A 25,272-nucleotide genomic window follows, 5' to 3' on the forward strand; every position below is an offset into this window, starting at 1 on the left:
ATTCTTTTGTAATAGTGTTCATTATTTTAGCTTGCCATTGAGATAATCTGTGAGCCAGGAGTATTAGTGATAGTCTTTGACTATTTGGTTCCCACAGGAAACTTGCAATGAAATTCAGCAAACATTTTGCTAGTAAGTCTGAGATGCATGTCACTAAACCGAAAAGTCTTCTCTCCAAAACCTTGAGCCTTTTGCAGGAGGAGAATCAGTTTGTGTGAGAAACCACCACAGCTGTGTGCTGCTCTCTGAACCCAAATCCTTCAGCTCTTTCTTGTTTGTGGGTTGCTGAACAGGTGAACCAAAAAAGGCTGGGCAGGATCAGCTCTGTGGCTTTCCAAGTAGATGACTGGATGTACGTCTGTTACCAGTTGGCTGCACTATCAGCCTGTAGGTACACCAACATGTATGCCAAAATACTGCTACCGTAACATGCCAGTTTGTGAAACCTGGAAAGGAAGCTCTACAGACCATCTGAGCAACCTCCGAGTATGGAGTTTGTTCTTAACAGAGTTTATAAAACATAACTGGAACAGGCAGTCAGTGGGAGGGAACTAATACAATCTTTGACTAATTATCTGCAACTTGGTTTAACCATGATATACTGTAAAAGAAGAAAAAAACCGCCACCTATTTGCCAACATTAACTGTGACCCTTACAAAGGAGATCAGCAGTGTGATCCTCCATCCTGTCTGTGCTACCGGACAGGGTCCTCCTCTTCCTCTTTTTCCCCCCATGTTGCGACAAGTGAGATACTAATCTGCTGTCTTACCCTACAGCTTTGAAGAGAAGACTTTAGGTTTCAGCAGCAGTGGTTCCTGGTAGTCTTCAATGTTGTGGACCCAGCCACCATATTTAATAAGATATTAAACCTATACTTCCTGAGCAGAGCTGGGAAAGCTACTGGCAAAAATGTGGGTCCTTCTAGCAGCCAGATAGTCAGAAATGCTGTTTTCTTCATAGGAATGAAAATCAAGTTTACATGATGCTTGCTTTGTGGGGCTGATGGGCACTGTGTGCCCAGTCGGTGCTGATCTCATCTGTGTCTAACTCATCCTTGGGGGGCTGGCTGTATGCATTCATGGTTCCTCCTTCTTCTCAGCCTTCTCCTTGGTGCTGCTCTAGACAGGGAGAAGTGTGTTCTGCTCCATGCTAGGCAGTTGGTTTAGGAACAGCTGTAATATCTTAACATAATATTACTCCACTGCTTGGAGCTATTACTACAACAGAGCCATGGTAACCCCTCGCTGGCATCTGTGCAACGTGAGCCATCGTGGCTCCAGTTGCTGCTGAAGCTGACCAAAGGTGACCTGGCTGGCTTTGCGCTGCAGCAGGCTGGCAGCACCTCCAGTACTCAGCAGTGCATCTCACGCTGCAGGGGAGGGACTCTCCCATTTAAAAGACCACCGTGAGGTGTTGAATATGGTAGCCTCTCGAGCTGTTGTAGCTTGAGAAGGTGTCATCTGCCTGTGCCATAGGCAAGCAGTGCCGAAGCACCGGTCATACAGCAGCAATGTTCTCAACAGCCTGTGCGTGCTACTAACACGTTGGTTAGAAGCCAGTCACTGTGTTTATGTTGGTGTATAAAAACAAATGTATTTTTTCTTCATAAATTATTTTAAAACATTTTGGTTACCATCATGTTTTGCAAATTAACTTTTTCCTTTGAGTACAGTGGGTGACAAGTGTCAAGTGGGGAGCAGTGAAACCAGGTGTTTGCAGTGTCATGGGTCAGTGTCAGCCTTGGTTTCTGCTGATATGGGATTTTAAAGCAACCTTCTGTCATATGTAACCAGTGTTTTAAGTCTGTAGAGAAGTGTCATATACTGGGTGCTCAGCTAGGTACCCCCTGCTGGTAATCCCATGCCACATGTATAGCTTTAAAGTTTGCATTTTGCTGAGGACTGTTTTCTGTGCTTTGCTCTCTGCCAGTGACTCTCCTTACAATAGCTCCATGCTGCGAGCTCTGCTTACTGCCAGGGCAGGATGCATTGCATTAAACTCATTAACTATAGCAAATTATGTATCAGGGAAAAAATAGCATGTAAAAACATGTAACTATCCCATTGAAAGCAGCAGGGAAGGCCAATATTAGCACCTTTATTATCTGGAAGAGTTGGAACCTCATGTATTTTTACAAAAATCTCAGCTTACACTTTAAAATGTGTTTTGTCATGTAACTATTTTTTTAGCTGCTGCTTAACATATTTTATAGTTATGGTAAGTTGAAGAGTTTATATGGTTTAAGCCCAAGAAAACACTTAGAGGTTACCTTAAAAATACATACATTTTCATTAAATGCCAAGTCTGAGATTCTAGCCAGGACAAGGAATTGAAGGTGTGGGCAGAGCTGTGTTGGCAGCACAGGGCTGCCAAAATGAGCACTGCTGCTTCTTGCTGCTCCTGTGTGGCTGCACTGGCCCTTGGCAGGCTCATTCAGCTCACCCAGCAAGCAGAAAACTGTTCACTTTTTCTTGGTTGGGTTACTTAACTGGGAAAGGGGGAAGAAACAAGAGACTAGTGAGAAGGGGATGTTTTTGGTCCTCGGTGACAGTGGGTGGTTGGGTGAACTCAGCCTACTTTTCTGTTTCCATGGGAAGGAATTGAGCTATTTCAGTGCAAATAGCTTGCCCTCCATGAGGAGAAGCACAAAGGGCAAAGGCTACATGAGCAGCAGACTGGCTTCGCATTGGGCAGCCCTGAGAAACACATGATAAAAGCGTTTTGCTGCCTATGGTCTCTTTGCGAGTCAGCAGAAAACCCAAAGGGCTTGTCTTGCTTCCTCTGCTACAGCAAACTCATCCCTGATGACACAAGATTTCCATCAGCATCAGTTGACTAGTCTGGAGTCAGCCTCTGCTTCCTGGCCTCCGGGTACAGGGCAGAAGGAGGGGGACACAGTCTTTCAACCTGCATGGAGAGCAAAGAACTGTCTTTAATGTGACTTCAGGAATGGTACATCTAGCTTTCTAGGATGGTGACATTAGGTTGGGGGAGGCAAGAAGGTGGGAGAGGAGGCTACAGGAGCACACAATCTGTGAAGCAGAGGTAAGTAGCACCTGAGCAACGTGGAGACGCAGAGCACTGGGAAGGTCAATAAACAGTGAAAATACGAAGTCAATTAATTTCAGCATGTTTCACTCTTCATTTGCATCTGTCATTTGCAAATGAAAGTAAGTTAGTCTTATTTCTGAGGATTGCCGCTGCGGATGTGTTTGAGATGCTAAACGGTTTTCACATAGGAATATTGTGGGAATAATGCTGTAGCTCTAGTGACCCAAGAGAACTAGGTTTGCAGGAAGGTGTGTTACTTTGTGGAAAGAACCACACAAACTTTTAGTGCATAAGCCTTACTTCTTTCCTAACAACAGACTAAGAAGCCTGTGAAATTCTACTGGAAAACTTTCTGAAGAATACAGGTGCAAAAAGGATAAAGATTTTGATTGGAATCCTTAGAGGTCATTGAGAAAGTCTACCTTTTGATGCTGTACTGGAATTTGGAAATCAGTGGAAATTATCCCATTCAGGATGGAGTCTACACAAGACTGTTTTAATTTTGCAATATTTGGGATCTGTAGTAATTTCTACAAGCTGAGACCTGAGACAAAAATTAATATGAAACTCAGCCAGAGTCAGCTGAAAGTAATGTGGGGAACACTGTGCAGTGTGACATCTTAGCACAAACCAAGACATCTTTAGCAGATGAGAATATGTAAAACCATGCAATTAAATGCTTGTGGGAGAGACTGCAGACACCACCACAGCGTGTATCTCTGATCTTTTTCAAAAGATCAATGGATACCAGATACCTATTCAGTGCTTAGTTATATACTGGTGCATGAGTTAATGTGTTGCTGGAAATACTTATGCTAGTGCTTGATGTCTACAGGAGATTAAGTAGTAGAAGCAAGAGAAATTAAGACACAAAAAGAATGTGTGAGTTGCAAGTGTATGGGTAAACTGAAGAAAATACGCCTTTATTTCTAGTAGTTGTAGAGTAAAAGGACATTTACTAGGTTACAGTTCTTTTTAACACTTGAAGCAGTATATACAGTCAAGGGGAGGGTGACCAGAATCAACAAGGCATATTTTCAGGACACCTTGCAAACAAGGAAAATGTTTTCTGCTGTCCACGAGGAAGAAGTAAATGGATATGAATAATGTCAAATACATAGTTTATGCTGCCTGTGTTTGCAGGGCTGTGATTGGAGCTTTTGGAGAAGGTAGTGCTCGTAGCCAAACAAACACTGAGTGTCTCCTTTGGGACATACTGTTTCCTCAGACCACTGTTCGAGTTTTGTTTAACACCCAGGTCTTTCTAAGAAAACCGATCACACTTACATTAACATAGGTCATATTTTGAGCTGGGGAAAAAACCAGTAAACTGGCATGATTAGAGGCTCTTGAAAAGAGCAGTCTGCTGGCCTCAAGCTAAATAATCCAAAATATAAATTATGTGTGGGTGAAACGGCTTGCCTGGCAGAGCTGATGTGCAAGGGGTGTGTGTGCAAATAAATCACTGTAACGTCAAGGCTGTTGTTAACGTACCTGCCTAAGCAAAGGAAAAAGTATACCTAAATTCTTTGGTATAACTCGAGTTTGATGCTGCATCGAAATTGATCTTCCCACTGTTCAGGGAAGCTAAGTAGGGGCATGCATCGGTGACTGCAGGGTTCGGCTTTGTGCAGCAAAAAACTTCTGCACCCAGCGAGGCCCGACTAGTCTTTTGTCTCAGTCCTCTCTTACTGGGGTTAATTAACAGCAGACTGATCACCTAGATCTCAGGTGAGATGTATTGGGAAAGGTTACATGTATATACATATATACATATATATATATATGAAAAATATATGAAAAATAAATATAGAGAAAAATTACATTCCTGTATCAATATCTGGGGAGGGGGAGAGAGAGAGGAAAATGACTCTTAGTATGATCAAATAGGGTGGTTTGGCATACCTGTCTGTTAAAAATACAAAACTTTATAAAAAAAGTCATTTGCTCTTGTTAGTTGAAACTTAACAAAGTCAGCTTGCTATCAAGAGCTTCAGAGCAGTTTTTAAAGTATTAGATTTATGGATTCAAGAAATTTTTTTTTTTTTCAAGAAACCCCAAATTTGAGATGTTTTTAGCTATTGTATTATATTTAAAATAAGAATTCAGTGCTACTTTCTCTTATTTCAGAGAATGAGTTTTATATTTTGGGTATTAAATGAATGAAACTCCTCAGAGTCTCTGGATTTGAAATGAAGTTTGTATACCTTTTTGGAAACAAAAAAAAGCTTCTTCTCTGTATAGGTCAGAGTAGCGATGTTGGAATACTGCACATCTCCTGAAACACAGAGAGGAACATTTAAGATCTTTTCTGTGGAGCTGCTTTTAAATGTTGTGCAGCTGCCTCACTCTTCTTTGCACAAACTGAAAATTATGTATGGATATTGATTTACAAGTTTTCATTGTGTCACATACAGAACTTTCCATACATGAATAGTTTAAAAAAAAAAAGAAGTCTTAACAATCCAAAAATGCTAGATCTATCGTGGCGATGCTCAGATCTGGAATGTTCCCATTATAGATACTTTTTTTCCCTTTTTTTAAACTTGAGCATCATATGTTAACAGCATAATGTCTGTTGCTGGCAGAAGAGATGGTAGCATCTAGGGACATTTCTGTGATGTACCATCTTAGATTTTTGTGGCATAGATTTTGTGTTGCTTACCACAGTGGTGAGCCAGCTGTCGGTGCTGCAGAAGGCAGGTACAGCACCCGAGCTGTGCTGGGGAGCTGCAGGCTCCTGCTCCGTCACATTGATTTTATAACCTCGGGGATGGTTATACACCTCTGTACCCTCAATTACATTATTTTTAGTTATGACATGTGGCTAATAAAACAATGAAAGCAACGGCGCTTCTCAGCTGCGTGAAGCTATGTATAAGAGTTGCTTGCTTCTGGCAGGTTTATTGGGCGGCTTTCAAGAGAAAGCAGAAGCTAATTTTTTGCAATTCCTTACTCTTCTAAGTCCAGCTTTTGAACTTCATGGAAAAATGTGGCAATTCTCCTTTTGTTCTTTGTCTCCTTAGAAATAACAATAAACCAAACCAAGTGAAATTCAGTCTTAGATTGAGAGACAGAAACTTTCTCAGTATACAACTTCTTATGGAAAGAAACAAAGATACTATTGTTTTACCTTTTATGGACAAATTATTTTCTGAAAGACTTTGTGATAATAACTTGAGCCTTTCTTCTGTAAGCATATGTTCGTCTGAACAGCCGGTTGACTACCCTACGTATAGTCAGTGGAGCTTGCCCGGGCGGTGCAGAGAGTGTGAGTGACTCAGAGCACCTCAGTTAGATACCAAAACCAGATAAGGTGAACATCTTCCTGGTGCTTTCGGGTTTTCATTGCCTTTTATGGAAAGTTAGGTGTTGTCTTAATCTTTTGACTTGGAATTGAGGGAATTTACCACCTAGTTTTCATCAATGCACATACTGCTGCAAGGCTTTGGTTGTAAGTTCTCATAAAGCTAATTGCATCTTCCCACCTTAACATCTAAGAAGGTCATTTCCACAGCACAGTTAGAGTGATTACTGTTTATCTCCTGGTAATATTCTGACAACTGGTTGACGAAAACTGATTAAATGGTTCTTCTCTTTGGAGTTCAGTAGATACTTGTAGTATGTATGAATGCCTTTTTCAATTAGAGCAGAAACTTCAGGCAAAACACACCAGGCTTAGCAAAATGAGCACTGTAGCAGTGCTTTTTTTTTTTTTTTTTTAAATAGAGTGAATGTATCATCAGGCCATAGATGAATGTGTAATCTAATTATCTGGGTAGGGAGGGGGGGACTCTGGCCTATGGCATGTCTTTTAACAAAAATTACTTCAGTGTTGTCACAAGTTGATTGGAAATATTTTTTCTTCACATTACTCATGGGATGTCAACAAGTATGCAAATGTGAAAATTTAACATATGTTTCCTTGCTGCTTTTACACAGTTTCTCACACCAGTTTAATGAGTAAAAGCTGTCTTTTAAAATGCCACTTCAAACCCAAGTCCTTTGGTGTAGAAGACCATCTCACTATTATTTTCTTAGTCTTCTGCTTAGGAGTTAAACAGTCGATTCATTCGTTAATTTTACATACTTGGACTGCAGCCATTTTTTTTCTTATTCTGGTTTCATGCTGTAGTTAAAGTTTGTATATCTGGTAATCCTCCTTGTTACACAGTGTTGTGTCTTTTTTGGGTTTCTTTGGTGTCTTACCTCTGAGCATCAGTTTCCATTGATCTTTTCGCTGCAGATAACGCAGTAAAACATTAGTATCTTTCTTTTGATCTCTGTGGTAAATGCATTTATTTCTGAATGAAGCTGTAACGTTGTTAACTTCTGTAAAGACTTCCTGACAGCATAATAACTAGGGATGGACCAGCAATTTAGATCTAATAAGACCCAATCAGGTTATTTTGTGTTGTGCCTTCTGCTTCACATCTGTTCATGGAAGGTGGTCCTGGCTTTCCTGTTGCAGGAGGCAGGCAGTCCCCTTGCCAGCGTGGTCCTGCTCTTAATTTACCACAGGTGGATCAACTTGGAAGCCTAAAACCTGGAATATTTATTCTTTTCCTGAAATCTGCCGTGTTTAGCCCCCACACTTAATAAACGCAGTTGTTTCACCATTTCATTTCACTGCTCATATGTTTAGACCAAGATGTAATAATGCATGTCAAAGAGTTGGGGATTTTATGGTTTTAGTTATGCTTAATTAGCACATTCTCTGTGTTAAAGTTTTACGGTTGTCTTTTTTGTAGTTTTGAAATACCTTGGGGTTTTTTGGAGCAGCGAAGATGGGCAGAGGGTTAACTTGTGCAGGAGCACAGCTGCATGTGCAGTCTTTTGTAGGTAGACTCCAAGAGTCCCGAGATGAGACTCACAAATCTTTCTCGATATTAAAATATTGCACTGTCAGTTTGGGTGTCATGGTGCAGTATTTGCTAAAGCTTTCAACAGATGGCAGACTTAGGAAAGTGGCGTGCCTGCAATAAACTCCTGGGTTTGTGCTGTTTTGCTATCAGTTGCGGGGCAGAAAGGATATGATCACACAAATCCTCTTATCTGGACTGCAGGCTTCATGTTTTGATAAGAACAAAAAAAGGGAACCTTGGAAGACAAACAAGATACTTTAAAGTGTTACTGGGTATTCAAGTCGTCTTGGCCATTGTAGAAGTATTCCCACTTTGCCTGTTACATCTTTCTTAGATCTTAGATTTTTGTTTACAACCATGTGTTGCTTTAAAGTTGAATGATAGTTGAGTGGGAAAAATTAAGTCAACAAGATTTAACTTTTTTTTTTTTTTGACAGATGCATTTGTGCTTTTAGGATGAGAGGCAAGAGAGTATGTGATCCTTTCTCTCTCCACAGTACTTAAGAGGCACATCACTGTGTTCTCTCCGAGCTGCTTTGCAGCTGAGCACTGGATTGTACGGTGCTCTGTTAGAAGAACCAAGTGCATTCTGCTTAGCACACTGAGCTATGTGTTTGTTGATATGGGCACAATACTGTTTTGTAAAATACCAGAATTAAAAAGCAGATGCGGCTTTTCTCAAGGTTCAAACTAAAACCAGTCACATTGGAGGAAAAACGAACATTTTTGCTTTTTTAGTTGGAGAGAGAGTAAAGTAGCGCATGTATTGCATGTATAAACAACTAATGAAAACAATTTTTATGGAATGCCTCTCCTAGATTTTAAAATTTCACACTTAATAGGTTACTGCAATAATTACTACTCTGTCAGTGCCATGATGACAGTTGTCTCATCTAATACTGCATAATGTTTTGAACAGTAACAGGAAAATAGATATTCTCTGCCTCTCTATTTTTTTTTTTAGTTAAACTACATATTTCTGAATATGAATACTAAAATGTTTCATGTAAGAATAGTGTTGTATCACAAAGTGCATGCAAATACATTTTGCTTCTTAAAAACAGTTCAGCTAGCAAATTTAAAAGACATGCAACCTGACTTTCTTTTCTTGGACTGAAATTCTTTATAGACAATTTCCAAGCATTATTATTAAATCATCCTTTTAAAGCGAGATTTCATTGTGAAAGACTTGAAACATGGAGACAGACAGAAGCCTCTCTGGAGAGTCAGCTAAGGAATAGGAAGTGTTGCTTCTTTGCTTTTCTAATTCAAATCTAGTCTATGTAGCCTGTATCACAACCTATATCACAGGTTGTTGTTACAGTTCCCCTGTTTCTGGGTTGCTGAACAGGGCTTCCCAGCCCAAGTTGTGGTGGGTCGTCATTCAGGGAACAAGTCCTCTTTCTGCAGCGAGATCCTTACTCCAGCTCTTTGGACTTAGTTTGAGATATCCCTGGGTGCCGAAGATCATTTTTTGGGAAGCTCCTTTGGGAGCTGTGGGAGTCGTTTGTAGCTCTGTTGTCGTTGGAGCTCTTAGATGCACAAGTCTGAATCTTTGCGCTTCACTTGAGAGAGTGGTTGTGCTGTTGGGATTACTTTTCCTGATGCAAGTTGGAGTTTGCACATTCTTTGAATAAACACAGGCCATCGTTCAAGTGTGCTAACAGCTTGACACATTCCACAGTAAAAAAAAAAATCTGGAAGAATAACTAGTGTTGCTGTATGTGTATTATTTACGATAAGAGTGGTATAGAGTGGGCAAATGCAGACTAGCAGTTGGTCAGTTCTTAGCTTCTGGGCACTTGTCCAAAGATATTGAAAAATGGTGACATTAAGTAATTTGAAGGTTTAATAATATTTAATTAACTACTATTTAAACACCTCTGCTCAGATTGACCTACATGTCTAGTTTAAAAGTTCTGGTATAGTTAATAGATTTGACATGTTCAGTATATAGTGGTTTGTGAAAGGTGATAGAGCGCACATCAAACTTCTGGTAATCCTTTGTTTCTAAAGAAGAGGAACAAATAAATGCATAATACTAAATATTGTCCTTTTTGTTTATTTTTCAGATTAGCACTGTACGTATATGAATATCTGCTCCATGTAGGAGCACAGAAATCGGCCCAGACATTTTTATCAGAGGTATGTTTCCCCATCCTTTTTTTCCTTACACAACTTTCCAGTGCATGCAAGTGAAAAAAATACAAGTTGGTCTTGCATAAACAGCAGTGACAACCTTGAATTTCTGTTTACATAGTTCAGCAGAGATTTCTGATTCTTCAGAAGCCAGTTTGCCGTGTCATTTAACATGCCTTTGCATAACTATTTTTGCTGTGATTTGTTATCCCCGTTCTGTGATTTGCTACTACATTGGGGAAAGATTCATCTATTTTCTGTAATAAGCGTGCGTGTTAGAGAATGCATTGATGGTACTCTTTTCTGATGACCTTCTAACTTATTGTTGGTATCTCCAATTGTGAATGATGTACCCCTACAAAATACACAGCGATCACGTATTTTACATGCTACTGTCACACGCTTGCAGTTCTCATTCTCTTAGGGACTGTTGATCTCTCTGTGTATTCTTTCCGTGCTTCTAACGACTTCACTTCTTTTCATGTGGCAGATTAATTGTAACTACAACCATTTAGGTCCTGTTCCTTAAACAGTTTCAACTGCTAATGGAATTTTTACTTTTACACAATAGTCACTATTTTTCATAGTCTTTCAAAGACTTTGTATACATCTTTTGAAGACTGAAATAAATTATGTCTCCTTAGCATTTTACGTTCACACTGGGATACAAAAATACCTCTGTGCAAAACATATCGAGGTCTTTCGGATTTATTATTGGTTTTAATCTTTCTTTGATGAGAACATTTAAGATAATAGCAGTTGAATAGTGAGCAGAAGTGAGGAAAAAAATAGGGAAGATGAAGTACTGAGAAAATTTGCTGCTTTAACTGATACTCTTCCAAAAGCTAATACAATTACTGTACTGGTGGTAACATTTTGGAGGTGGGAGAGGGGAGGGTGAGAACCCAGAATGCGTTTTGTGGTGTTTATAGAAAATTCATGTATCAGAGATAAGGAAAAGGGGTGGAATTGTGGTAGCATCAGTTTATGTTTATAGTAAGTATGTTTTTGACAAATGGCTTTTTCGCTTTAGTAAAGCAATGAAAAAATAATCAAGAAGATAATGGAGAGTGTCATCTGGGCTTTCCCAAAACAGCTGTCATTTGTAAATAATACACTGCGCAAGATTCATTTTGTTCGTTTTGGTTTTATGATATATTTGCAAAATGAGCAGTTGGCAGGAGTGTAACTGGTGTGACATTTGGATTTCTAGAAAACATTCAATACAGTATCTTGAAACTTCTAAAACTACTTCAGTCTTGTGTTACAGAGAAACTCTTAGATCTAAATGACTGTAATATGAGAATATGTGTCAAATCTTCCAAATTAACACTGATAACTAGCCAAAAGACAGTAAACACAGGACAGGGACAAGTAACATATAGAGTTATGAGGTGTCTGTAAGACTTCTCACAAGGCTGTGAGTTCATTTACCTCACTTATTAGCAGCGCAGAAGGGTAAATATTATGCTGACAGTACTTGTGAATGGTTGTATGTTGGAACTAGAGGCAGTTGTCACTGAAATGGAGAAACCTGGAAAAGAATGTATTTAGGTGGACAGGTTCAGATTAAGAAAAATGTGCACTGAAACGCCTTGGAAAATATGAACTAAAAAATGTAGTAGACAGGTCTTAACACTGTAATGCCCCTTCAGTCCTGGGCTGTAAACCACAAATAGCGCTACCCCAACTCTGTACCCCATGTGAGTCAGCTGTTTTTGTTAGAATCAAAGTTTTAGTCTCTTTTGGAAAGTGCTAGCTTTACCAGTGCGTCTTGCATTACAAACACTGTGTCTACCTTTTTTAGTAAGCTTTTATGTACTTTTATTTATTTTTATATATATATATCTCTCTCTAAATACCTTTCATATTAAGGCTGTTTAAGCATTTCATTAAAATAATCTGCTTTTTGTCTGCCATTACTTCTGTCTCTAGAGCAGAATATGGTTTGATGGTTTGTGTTCGAACGATTTTTTTTTTTTTTTTTAACAAAATTGGGCAGCAGACAATGCCATGTGTAGTTGTAACTGGAGGAATTGGTGTGCATGCAATGCCCTAGTTTCACCCAGTTTTAACATAAGACATGTTGTGTGGATTTCTGCAGGACCTCCAGTTATTTGCCAACAGAGCTCCTTCAGTAGTTACACGGGCTTTATTGTATGTAGTCCCCAAACTATTTCATTTTGTAGTTAAGGACAAACTAATGACCATAGCATTAATAAAATAGTGGTGTGATCATAGTTAAGATTCAACATTTGGGAAGTATCGTAGAGGTACAGAACACTGTCACTGTGTGTTAAGTTGTCTAATGATTCGCTGATCAACAAGAAAAGTGTGAAGCCAAGAGTGAGAGTTCTTAAACTTCATTTCCTTTGAAAACAGTGTAAAACAAACAGTGTTTCCTAGGTGGGAGAGAAGTCATAGCCAGAGTAGCTCTGTTCAGGAGAGGTTGCCAGCACAGACAAACCAAGCCAAACTAGCTTTCCATTTTCACTGAGTGGTGGGAAACTGGGTTGTAACTGGTGCTGCTCCTGTTTGCCACATTACCTCTAGCAGTAAAGCACTCCTTGAGGATTGTAAAACACTGGCTCACTTTGGATGTGGAGGGAAGGCTGCGGAGGGAAGACTGCCACCTGCTGAATCAGTAACATTAGTTCTGTGTCTTCTAGGTTTTCCTTAGTGCAAAGTGGAAAACCTGTTAGACCATTTTAAGGGTGCTTTTTAACTCTTATTTTCTGGGGGGTCATGCATCTTTGACCTTAAAACAGTGCACGTCTCAGTGGTGGAGTGATACAAAATACATCGTTAATAAAATTCTATTCAGAATCTAAAAATAATATTCTAAAATATGCTTTCCTAGAATACAAAAAGCTTATTTTAAGTATCAGCTATATTAATAAGTGTAATAAAGTAAGAAATATGTCCATCCAGATTGATGATGATAAAGCCTTTCATAACTACAGAGTCTTTTCTTCTTTCTCTTTTTGCTCTCTGCATGAATTATGTAATGCTTTTTAGCCACAGTAATCACAAAAATGCACATCTCAGTTTTTACTGTTTTGTTTTAGATAAGATGGGAAAAAAACATCACACTGGGGGAGCCCCCAGGATTCTTGCATTCCTGGTGGTGGTAAGTATCAATTTTCTTTTCCTCTGATTTTTAGAATATATTGATTGCTAGTTCCATCAGCTGGAGGCAAGAGAAGAAATTCAGGTGAACATTGTAAAAAGAATGTGAAGGTGAGGATCAAGAATCATTTTCTTTTTAAGAAATGAAAGAACAGAAAATTGGATGTAGAAAAAGATACAAATATTAGATACAGGAAAAGAAATACTGCATAGTGCATTGATAAGAAAGCATCTTTGAAAGAAGACAGCCTGCATTTCTTTCTGCACCACCTTCCAGTAAATTGTGCATTTAACGGATCATTCTACATATACTAAATAACTACACTTGAAAAAAACAGTATATACAGAGACTGAGTTTCGTCAGTGTTCAGTTCACATTCTAGTCACAGTAATAGCATATGAAAGTAATTAGCTGAAGCCAAGCTACCAGCCTTTTTGAGGAGCAGCGTGCATTAGCATGGGCTTGGTGATGCAGCATCTGCATTTGTGCAGTTTCTCTCAGTTCATAATACGGGTAGGCACGGGCTTGACTTCTAATTTTTTATGCATGATACCATTTGCTTATATATACTGGTGTGCAGACCACACGTGTGTAGAATTTCCAAGGAGAAAAGAGTGCTCATAGTCACTGCTGTTTAGCCATGCTGTTTATTAGTTGTCACATGATTTGAATATATCCAACATGCCTGTGTTTGAAAGAACACAACATACAGAGAATATGTCCAATTGTCAGGAATACAAGAATTTACAAGTTTTAAAGTGGTCCCATTCAAACCTGACTGATTTGTACAGCTGTATGGAAGGTGGCATATTCTTCATTGACTTTTCTTTCATAGCTTTTAGCTGTGTGATAGAAACCTGGCAAGGAGACCGTGTTCCTTACAAGTCTGATGTCTACATTATCCTTTATTTTGATCTTCTGCAGCAGAGTGCTCAAATTCTTCACAATTCCTTATTATGGTGCTGGACTAAGTTACAGAGGATTAAGTCTAAAACAATAAAGAAATACTACGAAACTTCTTAAAAATTTTGTTCTTTTAATTGTTCTAGCACACACATAATTTAATTCCAGAAACTTCGTGTTCAGAACTGATTTTGTGCATCATTCTTATTTAAGGTTGGTTGGGGAGGAAGACTGATGGAAGTACATAATTTCCTCTCACTCTTTATAACCCAAGAACATACTCCTCTCTTTCCTACTCTTGTCCATACACCTGTTTCTCTGGCAACTTTTGTTTAAAGCACAGTACTGGACATTGGAAGAACTCCCAGTTTTCTCTCCAGTTTCTTTCCTTTTTATGTTATTACAAATCTGTCCCTTCCCATGCTTTTTGGAAGTTAATTGCAGCAGTTGCCAGAGGGATGAGGTTAAACGCAGAGCTTCCGTAATATGCTTTGTACCCTTAAACCTTGTGTATTAGACTAGTTTCTTGGTCTATACTATAGTGGTATTAAAGGAATACAGCACTGCTTGCCTTGGAGAATTGGATAGCAGTTCTTGATTCTTCATAGATGTTTTACAAAGCTAAATTCTTTCATAGAGGTAAGTGTTTTCATCCCTCAGCAAGGAAGTGATATGTCTGTTTCTATATATGAACATACCTATGTGGTATGTGTACACCATGAAATCTACACAAGTATTACAATGATTTTCTTACCATCTCTGTAACTTCTTAACTCGCAGTGTGTTTTGGGATCTCTACTGTGCAGCTCCAGAAAGACGAGAAACATGTGAACATTCAAGCGAAGCAAAAGCCTTTCATGACTATGTAAGTTTTGTGTGTCTTTACCACACTTCCATTAATTGTATGTATAAATATGATGAAGCAGTATTTTTAGATTGCAGTGGTTCAAAAATGCAGGTGTCTGTCATATAGAACTCTTAAGTTTTCTGGGGATGCCTTAGAATTAGAACTTCGTAATACTGTGATTACCCAGCACCAAACAGAAAACTCCTGGACGGACATCAAAGTGCTGTCTGATGTGTTAATGCAAAATGTCCTTCTGTCCCCGCCCCCTGCATGGACGCATCAGGGTGGTCACAAAGGCGCAGGGCAAATGGAAGCGCAGATATGTCCTGTCCAAGTATCTGTTCTCTGTCGGCGGTAAAGCAAAGGCTGTTCAGTAGATGGAATTGAACACCTGGCTTCTGTCAGGACCATACTGACTTACAGTGTGATTGTTCATTCTTCAGGTGTTTTTGTATCCTGAAGTAGGTATTTTTCATCAGCATAATAAACACTTAAGCATCATAGAACAAGTTAAATGCACAATCACTTGGTCCAAGAGAATGGAAGGAATAAAGGGCAAAAGTATTATGCCAATTTTGATGCCTTTGAGACTTAATTCAAAACACAGCAGGGAGTCTGGCAATGTTTTCCCTGCAAGGAATAATAATAATAATAATAACAACAATAATAATAACAATAACAATAATAATATTATTCTAGAAATTAAGGTCCAAAACATTGCAACAGTTTCATTCCATTCTCATAATGTAAATGGAGCTCTCCAGAAATGTGAAACTGCAATCCAGAATTAGGATGGAATTTGAGTTCCTTCTACTATGTCGGCTTTTCTCCATCTGCTGATGTCATTTTTACTGACAAAATCCTTAGGAGGCTGACGACTCTTGAGTTTATTGTTCCTTTGGGCCATTGATGTAATCTAAAGAGGGGGTATAACTCTCTTACAGTACAACTCTGAAACCTTTTTCTGGAGTGTTTTCCAGGTCTGTCTTAGAAATACTGTCTAGTTACTGCAGAAAAATATCTCTACAAACAAAAGTAAAATTAGACTGCTATAGCCCAATGTCTTACAAACACAAATTTGGAAAACAGAAATGGATCAACTAAGTCACCATTTTCCATGATTTGATAATGGCTTGGCGTCCTATGGTATGTGAGACAAAGGTGATCTTGCCTTATTTTTAGTTAACAATGACAACTTAGGTTGTAAATGCATCATCAAAACACTTAAAACTGTTCAGCGTATTGCTGCAAGACTCCCCGTCTCACCAGAGCGCAGTAGAGAACTCAAACGAGTTCTGTGTGTGATACAATTTTGTGATTGTCTGAATGTTTAAGTTACTGTATAAAATTGTGTTTGATAAAGGAAAAATAAAATCATGGTATGCATAACAGTCTGTGTTATGACAGGATGAATGTTTATTTCAGAAATAAATTGGTTTATTTTAGAAACTAATTCACTAGGTATATCTACAACCCGTTCTCCCTTAATCTTTTAGGTGACAGGAAAAAGCTAGCTTTTGCATTATTTTTGTCACAGTTGAGATAAACCCATCTAACATCTAGCAAGACTCATGGTGTTCCTTAGCATCATGTGCTTTTTGCTTAGTAAGACAGTTTGCATCACAAGTAATTTTGAAATCTTACATGTATTTAATATTTCATGAGTGTATTGTATGCTTATGTTAGAGAACATGACAAATTGTTATAAAATACAGCCAAGCATATTTCACAAGAGAGGAAGATGAACATTTATTAAGTGAAATCCTGACCCATGTAGTGTTTTGCCATTAACTCTAAAGGGGTCAAAATTCCATTGTCAGTGAAGACCGTCAGAGAGCTGGTCACTGGATTCTGGCTTCTCCATCAGTTTGAGGGGTCTGGTAAATCAAAACCCTGCTGTTAAATTGCAGGTCAAGTAATTGAGCACTTTAGCTGTACTGTCATATCTGGAAATCGTAATTGTCAAGTACAAAAAGCACAGAAGGCTTATTTATTAATTCATACTAGCAATTCATAATTTTTTATTAGGTATGTGTTCTACTTGACCTAAGAAAAGTCATTCTTGCTGAAGCTGTGAGTGATCTGGTTACACCATACTTGTCATGTTTAACACTAAGTAGGCTGAATTGCTGAACCAATATCTTGTCTGTCTTTGCTTTTGTGAAGAGAGAAAGGTTTAAGAATGTTTGATGGAGGAGGAAAGCACTTGCAGATGATTTAATGGTTTGTGAAACATTGCTGCCTCAGTCAGCATATTTGCAAGTCAGTCTGGAACACACACAGGTTGACTCATAAAATGAATAGATAAAGGAAGATTTGAGTTTTTTTAAGTTTACTTGAAGTTTTACTGTATTTTAACTGCAGTTGCAAAAATAATGCCATTTGATTTCCTCTGTCCCTTCTTCTCGGACAATGCTTTTTCGAGAGATGAGTTTTATTTCATTATTTAGTTTACCATGAGATTTCAGCATGCGCTTTGCTTGTCATTGAATACAATTAAATGTCTGCAGCGGGACTTTGTACATCTGCAGTATACTTGGATGAGAAGACTAGCCCGAGCCTTCTTCAACTCTGTCTATAGTGCTGTCCCGAAAAAGAGTGCATATGGAGTTTCCTCTATTGTCAACTCTGTCTAATCGAGCAAACTGAGTCTTAAGCCGTGTGTGCCTATCAGTCTGTGCCACTCAACTCTGTTCTTGACTATTTGTGTAAAATAACAGTAAAACCAAATTCTTTCGGTTTAGGTAGCTACTATTTAAATTTCTGATATATATCTGTGTACAGGTTTCTTTATATAGTAGCATCCCCGTTCTGCAGATAAAGGGTTTGGAAGTACTCTTTCATTGTGTTCGGATTGTACTCATACAACTTCTGATTTTTATCGAGCTATTGAGAGGAGAAGAATCTTTCATGTCTGACAGCAGGAACATGAAGTGACTTTCAAGGTGGTGGCTGTAAGTGCTTGCAGTACCAACAACGCTCATCTTACTAAAAATCTAATAAATATAAAAGCAAAGACCTATTCTGGCTCTAAAAACAAGATTTTCTATGCTTGTCCTCAGGTTAAGTATTTGCAGCTCCTCCATATTACTTGAAAGGGATTCTATTTTTATTTCTATTGAGATTTGCAATTGGAAATGTTTTCTTATGAGTGAACAAGGTTCTGAACTCATTAGGTACATTTATGTAATATATTTTAGGCTTGAAAAGGGAGGCGCATGTCATGAAAGTGCGTGTGCTGGATCAGGGAGGTAGGTTCTGGCCTCAAAGTTTTAACATAAGTAATTTAGAATTAGAAATGTTTTACCTTTCAGCTAACTCTGGAAAGAAAACTGGTGCTCACTCACCTAGCCTATTAATATTGCAAGTGTTTCGGTAGGAGCAGCTTATTTGAAGCAGAAAAGCCTCCCATGTTTCTTTTCCAGGTACCTGTTACTTTGCCTGGAGGAAAACTTCTCTGTGCTTTTTGTGAAAAATCATTTACATGGATGCTCTGAGACAAAACTTAGTCTTCATTGTAGAAGGGGTTTTTCATTGTTCATGGTGTCCTAAAGAGATCTTTTCATCTCTTTAGTTAAGATCTTGCTTCTCTGGGTTTGAACTGACATCTTCTGTTGAGAGAAGCCGGTTCCAATGTGCACTTTGTTCCTGCCTTCTTTCCACTTCTTTACAAGCTGAAAACATACTGCGTAAACATAAAGCTTGTGGTTCCGTGGAGAAGAATGGATTTTTAGCAGCACCCTTACCAATGAACTCCTGACTGCCGCAAGTGACCATTCTTCTCTTCCTCAGGCCTGGCCATTCATTTACATCTGTGGACCCTGGATTTGGAGGGGTGGTACCTGAAAAGTCCTTTCTTACACAATCATTTCTGTACATAACAGTTAAGATCTGTTTACAGTTTGGGCTCCTCACCACAAAAAAGACATTGAGCTGCTGGAGCGGGTCCAGAAAAGGGCAATGAAGCTGGTGAGGGGTCTGGAGCACAAGCCTTATGAGGAGCGGCTGAGGGAGCTGGGGGTGTTCAGCCTGGAGAAAAGGAGACTGAGGGGAGACCTTCTCGCTCTCTACAACTACCTGAACGGAGGGGTAGAGAGGTGGGGGTCGGTCTCTTCTCCCAAGTAACAGGTGAGAGGACAAGAGGAAATGGCCTCAAGTTGCACCAGGGGAGGTTTAGACTGGGTATTAGGAAAAATTACACTGAAAGGATTATTAAGCATTGGAACAGGCTGCCCAGGGAAGTGGTCGAGGCACCATCCCTGGAGGTATTTAAAAGACAGGTAGACACCGTGCTTAGAGACGTGGTTTAGTGATGGCTTTTGTCAGAGTTAGGTTGGTGGTTGGACTACATCATCTGGAAGGTCCCTTCCAACCTAGGCAATTCTATGATTATAAGTTCCGGTGCCTCTCTCACCCTCCTTATAATGGTTCTTCCATGTGGTATTGGTGTAAAGAGGGATCTATGAATTTTCACAAGGAGCTATAGTAAAGTCTTGATTATTTTCCAGGTAAGACTTTATTAGTGTCTTCTCCACAGCTTTTTGAAAGATCACTTTTGATATGACTAAGAGTTTCTTGTTTGTTTTTATGGCTCCCAAAAGTATGCCAGGTAATTTACAGGATAGGAAAAAAGACACATTCATTGCCCCAGAGACTGTACAGTCTCATAAGCTGGTATCACATTTCTACCTGACTTGTTAGCACATTTTAATATTGAGCTGTATGACAGGGAGCTTAGCTGTACATGAAGGTTATAGGGTGTATTAAAGACTATGCTAAAATCAGGTGTGTCCGTATTTTTCCTTTTGAAGGTCATAGTGATATAAATCAAATTTTTGTAGAAGTTATTGGGCATAGTGTTTGGGCATTTGACATGGCTGATCAATCTCTTTGTGAGTCTTTCATAAGAAAAAGTCGGGTCTCTGCATTTATTGCTATATTTTATGGAAAAAAAAACCCTTAAACACTCTCTTCTCTGGACCCATCTTCCTTCAGCAGAACTAAGGCTTCCTTCAGCAGCCTGCCCTAAATGCCCCAAATCCCCTAATTTTTCATTAGCAGTACTTAGAATTTGAGGAGTTAAGAACATTTTTACATCTTTTAGACTGAAAATTATCATGAAAGGCCTGTGAAAAGATGGTCTCTGAAGGCATCATTAAATGTTTGTTGGTAGTGACCATAAATCTCAATCCTTATGTTCCCATAGCACAGTGAAACTATTCTGCAACAAGGACTGCTTTACACTAGTTTCATCAAACTACCTTTTTTTTCACTTCTAAACCCCACACAGGTCTTTTAGGTGCAGGTTTTTGTTGGTCTAAACACATGGAAGCTTATTCTATTCCAGGATAATTTTTGAAAATGTATTTTCTTTTCGTATTCCCTGGGTGGTTTGAGTTCATGCTTAACAGCAGTCACGATCTTCTCCAGGCAGTCTGTCACAGGACCTCCTTATCTGCCTTTTGTGTATCAGGGATGGAAGAACTTGTTTTAGCTCTTGCTTTTCTTGCCTTTCCTAGCTCTTGCTACTGTGATCTTCTGCAGGCAGCATAGCTAAGGCAGCTTTTGCTTCTAGGTCTTCCCAGGTTTCTTGTCAAAAATTGTGTTCTACATCTGGTTTCCAGCTGTCTGTTTCTGTGGAGAATGCATGTTAACTCCCTCTGCTTACAACAAAAATCAAAACAAGATTTGCCCATCATCCCCAAGTGTGGAAGAGCAAGAGATGACAAGTACTGGGGGAGGATGGGGCAGGAATCAGAGGTAATCTACAAAAATGCTGAATTCAGTGTCACTTATGGGACAAATGCCAAATTGTGTTGCCCTGGGATCATGAAATGTAGGGGTCCGTGAATGAGATCAACAAATTTCAGATCTCTGAGCAATTGGTAGCCTTCCTGCAAACTCAAGAGAACTTCTCTCCATTGCTTTCTTCTCTGGTTTTGAGGTTCTCCATGGTCACATGGGTTTTAAAGTTAAAGCAGAGGTTCCCTGGTGCAATTCTGTGGGTGCATGAGCATGATTTCCTTTGACTGAGAAGTATGTGCAATACCCTGTATAGTTTGTGCTTGGCCTCCTTTGCTCAGTAATGGTCAAGGACTGTTGTACCAAAAGCAATGCTTCTTGTCTGAGGTACCTATTAATTCCTTACGTGAGTTCTGCAGACTTGTGGAAGGTCATTTCCGTGTTTGCTGGTTGTCACTGTATCTGTAATTTCACCTTCAGAATATGTCCTCCAGACATGTGATTCTTCCTGCTATGGAGATATTACCCATGTCCACCTGGAGAACAGGTTATTTCTTAAAACTAGAAAAGAATTATTTTAAGTGGCCATAGCATTCTTTTCATAAGTAATACAGAAATTAAAAGCATCTCCTTCCATTCAGTCATTTTTAAAACAATATTGTTTGCTTTTTGTGTAAATAGTGTTCATTTTTAAGTATGAATGAAATGCCTTTCTTTACTGCTCTTTTCATTGCACAGAGATTGCATATCCTTTCATGGTGTTCAGGTATATGTATAGTAAAGTGTATTCTTAGATGTGAAAGCTAGAAGGAGACTAAGGAAGTCTGACATTTGCTTTGAAATTCCATAGCTGAACATATCAAGTAAATCCATATGGTTAAAGATTGCACTGGTGTATTAGAAAAATAAAATGAACAATTAATAAATCATATTTTGTGCAGAATATTCTGTTAATGTATCTTACAAGGTGATAAGTCCTTTCTCATATGTGCGACCAAAAAGCTGTAAACTGAGAAACGTGGTAAATGCTTAGAATTTTTCCTTCAGTTATCTGTTGCGTAGGAACACGCATATCAAATGGGATGAATGTCTTCATGGGAAGACAGTACTTACTGGAGGAAGGTTTGGAGAGGACAGTGTGGTTCACAATCTGGGAGTTTTGTACAGTGGTACTGGCTGAACAGTACACTGGCAAGCTTAATTTTTTCAGTCTCTTCAGCTCCTTAACTTTATTGCTTAGTAGATGTTCCTTAATGCATTTGTGTGGAAAGGATTAATTAAATGCACACTCCAGCCCCCAGTCAAAGTAGATATCACTTTCTGCAAAACTGCATTGACTTGTGCTAGGATTTGGTCCACATATTTACAGGAGTATAACAAAATGTTGCACTGTTATCTCCAAGACTATGCGACTCTTTTAAAAGTTGAGAAATGGATAGTTTCCTTGGATTGGAGAGACCCCTTTTGCAGGAAAATATGGATTTATTTTCTTTTCATTTCCTGTTAAGAAAACCCCCAAGAGAATTCTAATTCTCACATTTCCATGAAGAAGGAAGATGTGCTCATTCTTTACCCACCATCCTCCTTAATCATTCCTTACCAAAATTACTGGATAATATAATGGTTAGACTTGAACTACTCTGTGTCACAAATGTTAATTGTAAGCTCTGATACAGAAATGTGTTGTTTCTTACAGACCATATGATTTTGTCTCTTTATAGAGGTAATTTCACAGGTAAATTTGTGCTGTGCTTCTGTTTTAGTGTGAGGACTAAGCCATTTATTTCAGAGGGAAAAAGCAACATTTCCTCCCCAAAATTACAACACTTCTCCTTCGAGTGGAGATTTAATTTTCTCAGAATTTAGAAGTAAAATGGTTAATTAGTTTGAGTTAAGTGTAAGCATCTGACTGTAAGGAACCACCATCTCCCCTGAAGGCAGTTTAGCTCCTCTTTCATGGTTCCCAGAGGGAGGCAGTGGACATATTGAAAGACTGCCTCTTTCCTAAGAACCGTTTTACGCTTCATTTTCATTGAAAACAATAGGAGATAACAGCCTTTCTAACGAGGGGAGGCTTTCCGGGAACATTCCGTGCAAAAAATAGTCTTTATTCAGAATAGAGCATTAAAAAGATTTATATACACTATATGTGAAACCATGCCCAATTTATGAAATGGGACAAAACTTTGTTTTCTTTTGCTTGGAGGAAAGGGGGAGAGGGGGAAGCATGTGAAGATTGAACAAGTTAAGGGAGAAGTCAGTGGTTTAAGAGATAATGTGGTGTGCAGAGGATGAGGCAGAGGTCAAAAGACAAAGGGAAGTGGCTGGAATGCTCAGGCTGCTTTGCAGCCTTCCAGGGTAGTTTAGTTTTCACAACATTTTTTATATATTTTTTTATATATATGTGTGTGTGGATATATATGTATGTGTGTATATATGTGTGTGTATATATATAAAAATAAATAAACATATATTAAAAAAAATATATAAACTTTTTTTTATGTTGGTAGATGCACTGTTAAATTACTAAACGCTTTATTCCGTAATAGGTGTCTCCATGGGTTTACTTCTCTGGGTTCTGAAGTCTAGGGCTTTCTTTACAATTAAAATAAAACCAAGGCACTTCTGTGGTAAAGTTATAATGTTTGTTATTGACTGGAAGAAGGCTCCACTGAAAATTTTTGACCAGTTCAATGGAAATCCCAGGATACTGCAGGTTTTTTTCCTGCTTGGTTGTCCTGATGAACAATTGTTAACTTCAGCCATTTCTCGGAGTGGTGTTGTTAAATGTATCTTGGTGTAAAATTTCATGCAAGATTCAAATTTGAATTTTCTTTTTTTAATTTACTTTAAATGGATTATTTATGGTACCACAGCAAAAGTTATATTGCAGTTTAAGTTTTAAACTTTATAGTTGCAGTGAACTCAAAATCAAGGTTTCAATGGAGGAAGGGTATTTTTTTGTATTACAAGTGGAAGCACTTATGCATATACACATTTCATGATGTGCGTTTTAGTAATTTAATACATAAAAGTGTAAACCTTCTGGATTTCAGATATTCCCTCAAAAGTTGTAGAAACTTTGCTTTTTTTTTTTTATTTATTTTATTTGCTTATAAGAATGAGAAGATACATCCTACCATGAGTTTAGAGTACACTGAGGAATGTCCTGTTTCTAAGCTTTTAGTAGTTGTATTTAAAAACATTCTACTTACCACTGTTGACATACAGATCACATACAGATCATTCTTATTCATTGCATAGTGTACACAGTATGTTTTTACGGCACTGCAGAAAGTTATTAAAGGAGGTTAAGTTGTAGCTTAGTAACATCAGGAATGTTAAATTGAGTAACAAATGCTCTGAATTTATAGTTGAAGATCTTCTGACATGAATATTTAACACTGATTGTGTGTAATGCTTTACATCAATAAAGTACTGAACAAACATTTGATCAATAGAGAGCAAATGTTGGATTAAAGCCTTGCAACAACGCACTTCCTCTGCACACTCTTCCTCCCCCTCGGTATTCTTACTTCTGATGGTTTATTTTCCACGTCAGGATTTTGTCTGGTGTTTATAATGCTAAATGATTTAGGTAGCCTTGTATTAGATGTTTGCATTTAGCGGTTCCAATTTAGCTAGTGAGATTTCTCTCTGAGCTAATTACATTGAGGGTATTTTGAGAGCTCTGCAAAGGTGTGTGCCTCTATGTGTGCATCTGTATGTAGTGATAAGTTCATCTCCTCCAGAAGAATACAGTGCAAGACAGTACTACATTGCTGTAAAGCATTTTTTTGATACCAGTATTTGGCTAGATTTGAGGCACTTTGCCTGAATGTATTCTTCTTTAGCCTCATAAACAATAAAAGTGAAAGTGAGAGTCTTATTTCTGCACAATATGCCAAATACTGATTTTCGTAACAAGCTCGACTGCTCTGTTAATACGTCTAAGTGACTCATTTCAGACTTGCTTAACACATGCCTGGAAAAACCAAAGACTTATAACTTCCATCTGCTCTCTAATATGATGAAAGATGAATCCCGAAGATCGCAAATTGCGGGAGACATGCAGCTCTTAATAAGAACAGCTGAACAACAAATGCCTTGTGAGAGGTGGTGAAAAATGAAGTAATGAGGAGGAAAGGCAGGCAAGCCTCTTGAGGGAACATGGATATCCATGGCTGACTAGAACTGTCACATCCAAACATTACACTAAATATGAAATGCACATTATATAACACGAGTCACAGGGAACAGATAATAGCCTTTTTGAATTTTCTACCAAATTAATGCCTTAATATTACAAGCAATTGTGCTAACATGGATTCTTGATCTTGTTTCACTTGAGCAGAAATATTGTGCAGATCTCCATATTAGAAAACCTGTTCTGCAAATGAGGTTTTGAAGTCTTGTTTTGCATTCTAACCTTAGCCACTGAATACGTATAAACCTTCAATGTATACAAATCGAGCATTACATTCCTGTGTATAGTATTGCAGAAAAAAGCGTACATGCATACATGTGTAGCTAGAGAAAAATGGAGATCGTGGCATAATCAAGAAGAATCAAAATAAAGCTTGACTTACGGTGA

General features: G+C 38.5%; 1 protein-coding gene across 4 annotated transcripts in view; it reads left to right on the forward strand.

The window, feature by feature from the left end:
* The window catches only part of SSBP2 (single stranded DNA binding protein 2), a 191,100-nt gene that overhangs the window by 32,442 nt on the left and 133,386 nt on the right, over window positions 1–25,272 (forward strand). For all 4 annotated transcript variants that reach the window (XM_054185299.1, XM_054185301.1, XM_054185302.1 and 1 more), the window contains exons 2-4: window positions 9,990–10,062; window positions 13,125–13,186; window positions 14,870–14,954. In XM_054185299.1, coding sequence (XP_054041274.1) covers window positions 9,990–10,062; window positions 13,125–13,186; window positions 14,870–14,954 — 220 coding nt within the window. The remainder of the gene's footprint in view (window positions 1–9,989; window positions 10,063–13,124; window positions 13,187–14,869; window positions 14,955–25,272) is intronic.

This window comes from Rissa tridactyla, chromosome Z, assembly GCF_028500815.1.
Source record: "Rissa tridactyla isolate bRisTri1 chromosome Z, bRisTri1.patW.cur.20221130, whole genome shotgun sequence".
NCBI lineage: Eukaryota > Metazoa > Chordata > Aves > Charadriiformes > Laridae > Rissa > Rissa tridactyla.